This window comes from Pelmatolapia mariae, linkage group LG16_19 (assembly GCF_036321145.2).
Source record: "Pelmatolapia mariae isolate MD_Pm_ZW linkage group LG16_19, Pm_UMD_F_2, whole genome shotgun sequence".
NCBI lineage: Eukaryota > Metazoa > Chordata > Actinopteri > Cichliformes > Cichlidae > Pelmatolapia > Pelmatolapia mariae.
This window is the reverse complement of record NC_086241.1, coordinates 25,387,843-25,394,454: the sequence shown is the minus strand read 5'-3', so window position 1 is coordinate 25,394,454 and position 6,612 is coordinate 25,387,843. Positions and strand designations below refer to the sequence as shown.

Here is a 6,612-nt window from a genome sequence, read left to right as displayed (position 1 = left end):
CATGTTTATGTTCTGACCCTACTATCCTAATTTTGCAATTGTCCAATTTTGGTAATCCATATAAATCATAACCTCAGTTTCCTGTTCTTAGCTGACAGCAGTGATACCTGGTGTGGTCTTCTGCCACTGTAGCCCATCTCCTACAAGGTTGAAAGCTGCTCTTCTGCACACCTTGGTTGTAATGAGCAGTTATGGAAGTTACTGTTGCTTTAAACTGTCAGGATGTCCCTCTCTGACCTCAGAATCAAATCATTCAAAGTAATTTAGAAACTTTCTCCCCCATTGTGATGCTCAGTTTGAACTTCAGTAGGTGGTCTTGACCATGTCTACATGCCTAAATGCTTTCAGTGTGTGTAAGAGGACTGTGTGCATATTGAAAGTGAACAGATAAAATTTATACTGCATTAGTACAGTATCTTGCTTTTGATCAGCTGATAGCTTCCTGGAGTATTTAAAGACAGACATTCCCGTCAACTGTATCGTTTCTAAAGTTATTTTCACCCCCCAAAATGTACCTGATTATACGTTAATACTGTTGTAGCACTGTATCTAAGCCACATCAAACCACACATGGTTTACTTCCAACACATTGGACTTTATTATTTTTCTGTTAAATTCTAATGTCCCTTAGGTCAAATGCTGCATTTTCAGCTTACTATCAGTAACAATTACTCGCATACACTTGATATTTACATATATGTCTGGCTGAAGGAATGATTGAAGAATGAATAGGTGTCTTGTTGTGACGTTTAACGATGTAGGGTGGTGCTACAATGTGACAACACATTCCAAGAGATCAGCAATCTATTCATGGAAACCCTCTTGCAAGAAGTAGGTGAGACTTCGTAGAATAGTTGTGTATTTCCACAAATTTGTCATAAACAGGGCAGCAAATGGTTACACATCCACTATACTGCCATTATTAGTGAATGCAAGAACTTCCAAATCAAGTTACTGAACAACTAATTTCTTCCTACTTGAACTTTGTGCTCTTGTGCGCACTCTTCAGCAGTCAGTTAATGTTTTAGGGCTTCATAAACAGTCAAAAAGCAGTGCACAACATTCAAGATCCAACACTTTTTATTCCACAACATGAATCAAAATCTACAGTATTTTATCAACGTCCTTTGAGGAGGTCTGTCAATGTAAAAACTGAAAAAAACCCAACATGTACTCTTTAATCTACACATCAGTTTTAGGAGCATTTCTTTTTTTTGGCATTCATCATCACTCGTACAATCATTTCCTTCACACACATCAGACTAATAAATTAGAGCTATCTAGCATGTGGGACACACGGTAATCTAAACAGCACAAAGGACCATCAACAATGAATGGAAATATTACAGAACGTCACAGGTTCAGTCGGTTCTGCATTAGCGCTGTAGCACTCTGCACTGAGACGGATTTCATGTTGTACTCGTCCACCGTCATTCATTTTTTTGTCTTTAGCACTCTCTGTTTCTCTCTCCCATCCCCACCCTCCACACACGCACACTTTTCTGGGTAAACTGTACACCGTGCAGTGAGTCTGACTTCTGAAAGTCAGTTTTTGTCAAGTTGTCAAACAGATAACTTACATTAGACCACGGATCCATGCAAACGACATAGGAGGGTTTGGTTCTTACTTACATGACAAAAACTCAAAATACAGGTACATTCTAAGTTCCTCAGTTAATTAACTATTAAGCAAAAGAGCTTTTAAATTGTGACATTGTTCAAAAAGAAGATTTTTCAAAGTGCTTGTTTTCTTCATCCAGCAGTCCAAATCCCAAACAGAACAAGATAAATAACAACCTGGGGAAATTTAAATGGTTATTTTTTACTTGCTTGCAAATTTTCTATAAATTTAAACTATGGATTAAACTATGTCTTGGTTATTTGTTAAACGTGGCTAGTTCAGTTTTCCAGAGTCTAAGGTGACCTTTACTGTACCTAGTCTAACCCTAACATCTGTTTGTTCTGGCAAAATACTGCTATAAAAATCACTTTGTGGTTCTCAAAGTGAGGTCCAAGGACCTCTAGAGGTCACTGAGCTGAAGTCAGGGAGTCAACAGCAGATTCGCCACCATAGAATAATCATTAATTGGTCATTTATACTATTAATGTTTTTCAACAGCTAAGTACAAAATTCAGATGGGTCTGTGGTCTAATGTTCATCTGTTGGGGGTGGGGTGGGGGGTGAGCAGGTCCCCTTTGAACCAGCAGATGGGGCTGAAGTTTCATCCTGTATCTTTAACATAAACATTGTGCATTAGTTCACAACACATGAACAAAACTAGATTCCCCCCCACAGAAACTTTAGTGATTTAATGAGACAGTTAAAATGAGAAAAAGTCTTTCAAAGAATTTCATCTCTAGTTTTGGGAAAAAGCAACATAATAAGGACCTTTTCCCAGTCCACTTTCAGTTTGTAACCATACCAAACAATGCATTCAGACACTGACATACTACAGCACATTTATACACGAGTTTATACAGCTCAAATCTGATTTGTTTTTCTGGCATCTTACACTTATGATTGTGGCAGTGGCATCAGCTGGTTAGAAACTAAATATATGGCACGTTATCTTTTGTTTTTTTAAACACCAAATATTTGTACAATATATACATAAATAAATATGTGTTTTTTTTCTCTCTCTGTCAGTGCTCAGGATGAGGAGAAGCATGTGGGCCTCCATTATGGATCCATTTAACTCAAAGGTTAGTTCCTCAGTGATGGTCAAGTTCAGTCAAAGGTTTGAGCTCTACATCCAAGGAAAGCAGTTCTAGCTCACAGTTCTGATATATGTCCACAATCCCAGACTGTGTTTGGATACTGGGAGATGTGGCTGTACACGAGTCCTCTTAAAAGCTCATATATGAGGCGGAACAGCTTTATGGTAGATCCCTGGTGTCAGCCCAGTTCCAGTATGTCCAGTTAAAGCAGTACTGGCCTCGCTGTACATGGAGGGTGGAGCGGTGGCTTTCTGTGGCCAACAGGGACAGCATCGAGCCACAAACCTCCTCCAGGACTCTAAAGTTTTTCCTGACCAAATCCAGACTCCTGAGGTGATGCCCACCACTAAGCACATGAAATATTTGAGCATGAAGACGGCGTAGTCCGGGCCTAGTCCCAAGCGCTGGCGTTCGGACGGGCAGAGGCAGGCCAAAGCTCGCTCCCAGCCGGGCCGGTAGTGCTGCTCATAAACCAGGCAGGCCACCACAATAGTGGCGGGGACAGTGTACAGCACCGTAAAGAGCCCGATGCGAATCATCAGCCGCTCCAGTTTGTCCGTCTTGGTGCCACCTTGCTTAATGATGCTCCTGATGCGGAACAGAGAAACGAAGCCGGCGAGTAAGAAAAGCGATCCGGTGAAGAGGTAAACCACAAGAGGTGCGAGCACAAATCCCCTCAGATTCTCCAGACTCTGGTTCCCCACATAGCAGATTCCAGCCACAGGGTCCCCATCCACAGAGCTGAGAGCCAGCACCACGATGGTCTTGACGCTGGGGATGAGCCAAGCGGCGAGGTGGAAATACTGTGAGTATCCCGCGATGGCCTCGCTGCCCCACTTCATCCCTGCGGCCAGAAACCAGGTGAAGGACAGCACCACCCACCAGATGGAGCTGGCCATGCCGAAGAAGTACACCAGCAAGAAGACGAGCGTGCAGAGAGCGGGGCCGTTGGTGTCGTAGAGGATGTGCAGGTGGTCACCGCTGGAGCCACACGCCACTCGCTCGTGACCTGCCACCAGACGGATGATGTAACCCAAGGAGACAAAGAGGTAGCAGGCAGCCAGGAAGATGATGGGCCTCTCTGGGTACTTGAAGCGTTCCATGTCAATGAGAAAGGTGGCAACGGTTGTCAAGGTGGAGATGAAGCACAGCACCGACCACAGTCCCACCCAGAAGCTAGTAAAGGCGTGCTCATCTGGCGAGAAGAAAGGCAGGTGGCAGGGCTGGGCGCAGTTGAGCTGCGGGCCAGTCTGGACCCGGCCATACAGGCTGTGAGACTCCCTCATGATGGGGATCAGCGGCTCTCTGCAGCGGCACTCCCTGTCGCACTGCGGGGGGCTCGGTGGTCTAGTCCTGCCCTTAGGGGTGGGCTTGGGGAACGGGGGAGCCAGGGTGGTGGTCTCGCTGCTGTTCTGGTCCATGCACAGGGTCTCGTCCCCTAGCTGTGGCAGCTGCTCACAGCTCATCCTCTCGGGCCACTCAAAGCCATACTGACTCATGAGAGGCGAGCAGCCCCGTTTGGCTCGTTCACACACCGAGCGGCAGGGTGGGAGCGGCTTGCGGTAGTCTGGCAGGCAAATCGGTGTGTACATGCTGCACAGGAAGAAGAGTAAGTCTGGAGAGCAGCGGATCCGGACCAGGGGCCAGAACTGGTGGACCTCCAGGCCCACCTCTTCCTGGGTGTCGTGGTTAAACTGATTGGGCATGTGGGTCAGGTTGTAACCAATGCCCCGACACATGGGCACAGTTATGGGCTCACACACCAGATCCTTAGAAGCACCTAATGTGAAGCCAGGGGAGTGGAGGAGCAGCAGCAGCAGCAGCATTATGAGGGGCCACGGCATGTGTCTCACTGCAGATGCCATAAATAAATATTAAAATTCACAACGATTCATTTGGAGTCATTTAACGAAGAAATCTAATACAAGAGTCCTTTTACTGCATGGTCATCTCAGACACCTGACTGAAAACTTTCTTCTTCTGGTGGATAAATCAGGACATAAACAGGCTCCTTTCAGCCTCTTAATGGTTAAAGCATAAGCTGAAGTCTTGACGGTAAATCCAGTTGATCCTGCGAGCAGCTGTCAATCATTCACCAGAGCTCCTGCAATCATTACGGAGAAAGTTCATCTCCGGCTGTCACGTTCCACTAAATTTAACGACCCTCTAACATTTTGTTGTTGTTGTCGTTGTTTTGTTTTTTTACACCGTTTCCTCCCGATAATTCACAGACGCCAGAAAAAGTGGCATCATGTGGTAGAAAATGTCCGTGACAACGTGAACAAACACAGAGCAAAGAGCGGCTCTCCGGTGTACGACAAACGTGTGGCTGTCTCCAGCGTCCAGCGCACGAAGCTCGGTGCGTAAAATCCACTTGTCGTGTCCTCTCGGGCTGGTTTATTCCGTCAGCAGCATTATTTTCAAACTTTTAAAAGTGTCCCCTCTGCTGCACCTGTTGCACTTCTCTAGGAGGGAAAACGAAATAAAACACGAGAATAATCCGCAAGTGTTCTTCAGGGTAAAAACTTATTAGTGCAGCAGCGCGTGTCAGCCTCGCGCACTGAGCCCGAGGACGGAATAAAGTCCGTTTGAAACTGCAGCACCTCCTCACCGCTCCGAGGGTCTGCTGCATTCGAGGCTGTCGGAAATGTCACAATTCCTCCGTGAACACACCTTTAGAGTTTCTTCTTACTTGAAATGAAACAAAATCGGGTATTTCTGCCAAGCAAAGTCAGTACGGTGTCCCATTTTTTTTTTTTATAAAAGAAATGTGTTTTCAATTTTTATACCTTTTTATGTGTATACAGTACTCAATTTAATAAAAACAAATACAAAATGAAAGAAGAAAAATAAGATAAGGTTACAATTTTTGTGAAGTAGCTGCTACACACTGATTCTCGATACTGAATGGACTATTTTTAAGGGTTTTTTGTCGCCTGTCTATTATTATGCAGTTTAAAAACGTACTTCTTGGCCAGGTTTTTACAATGAGGCAAAAACCTGTATTTCAGTGCTTTGTTTGGTCTCCAGTAAAACCCTAAACGCACTCAGTTTTTCTTTTACAAATGAAAACTTTCTTTATATAAAGAAAACGCACACGTTGACTTTATTTACGTATTTATTTATTAGTAAAATGTGAACTCCTTTATTTGTGTTTCCTTTTGAAGCGCAGCTCAACAAAGCCCCTGTGCGGTTAGAGCGCATGTTTGGGATTGTCCCCAGTATCGAGCAGCACGTGAACGCATCAGTGAGTCATATTTATGACTTCCTGCATTAGGGGCTGGAGTTTACCGGGAGAGCTTGAAGGTATCAGATGATGGATAAGGTCTCTCCACCCACTCACACCTCCACCACAGGACCACACACACACACACTAAACGGACTTCTCCATTCATTTTCAGTGAAGTAGACACGTGCATTATAATCCACGAGGTTCATGCTTTATTATACTATATTATTATTATTATTGAATGCGCCTCCGTTTTGCTGACTTTGTTGTCATTCATTGCTTGTTTTTTCCTGACAAAACTGTAATTCTTGATATCTTTTTTCTTCCAGCAAGTAAACTTTATATTTATTGTTGCTGTCAGTCACTTCTGTTTAGTCATTCTGTTTCCATTTATCAGAACTCACAGTTACACATATAATGTATTTAATATCATATGGCAATACGAAAAACAAAACAGACACCAGGTTATATTAAATAAATGATATGTGCTGAAATTCTCATTAATAGTTTGGCTTTTTGATGGTTTAGCATCCATTAAACTGTTTACACATTTAACTGTTATTCTTTGGAGTTGAGCATGCCATTTTTTTTATTTTAATTTTTTGTCTTGTCCTTTGTTACATATAATTATTTTTTGTTGTTCAGGTGTAATAACAGGTCTTTTG

General features: G+C 43.5%; 1 protein-coding gene across 1 annotated transcript; it reads right to left on the bottom strand.

Moving 5' to 3' along the window:
* Positions 1–1,062: 1,062 nt before the first annotated feature.
* Positions 1,063–5,288, bottom strand: fzd5 (frizzled class receptor 5). Its single transcript, XM_063498347.1, has one exon. The coding sequence runs from the start codon at positions 4,581–4,583 to the stop codon at positions 2,856–2,858; it is 1,728 nt and encodes a 575-aa protein (XP_063354417.1). The 5' UTR covers positions 4,584–5,288; the 3' UTR covers positions 1,063–2,855.
* Positions 5,289–6,612: the final 1,324 nt, after the last annotated feature.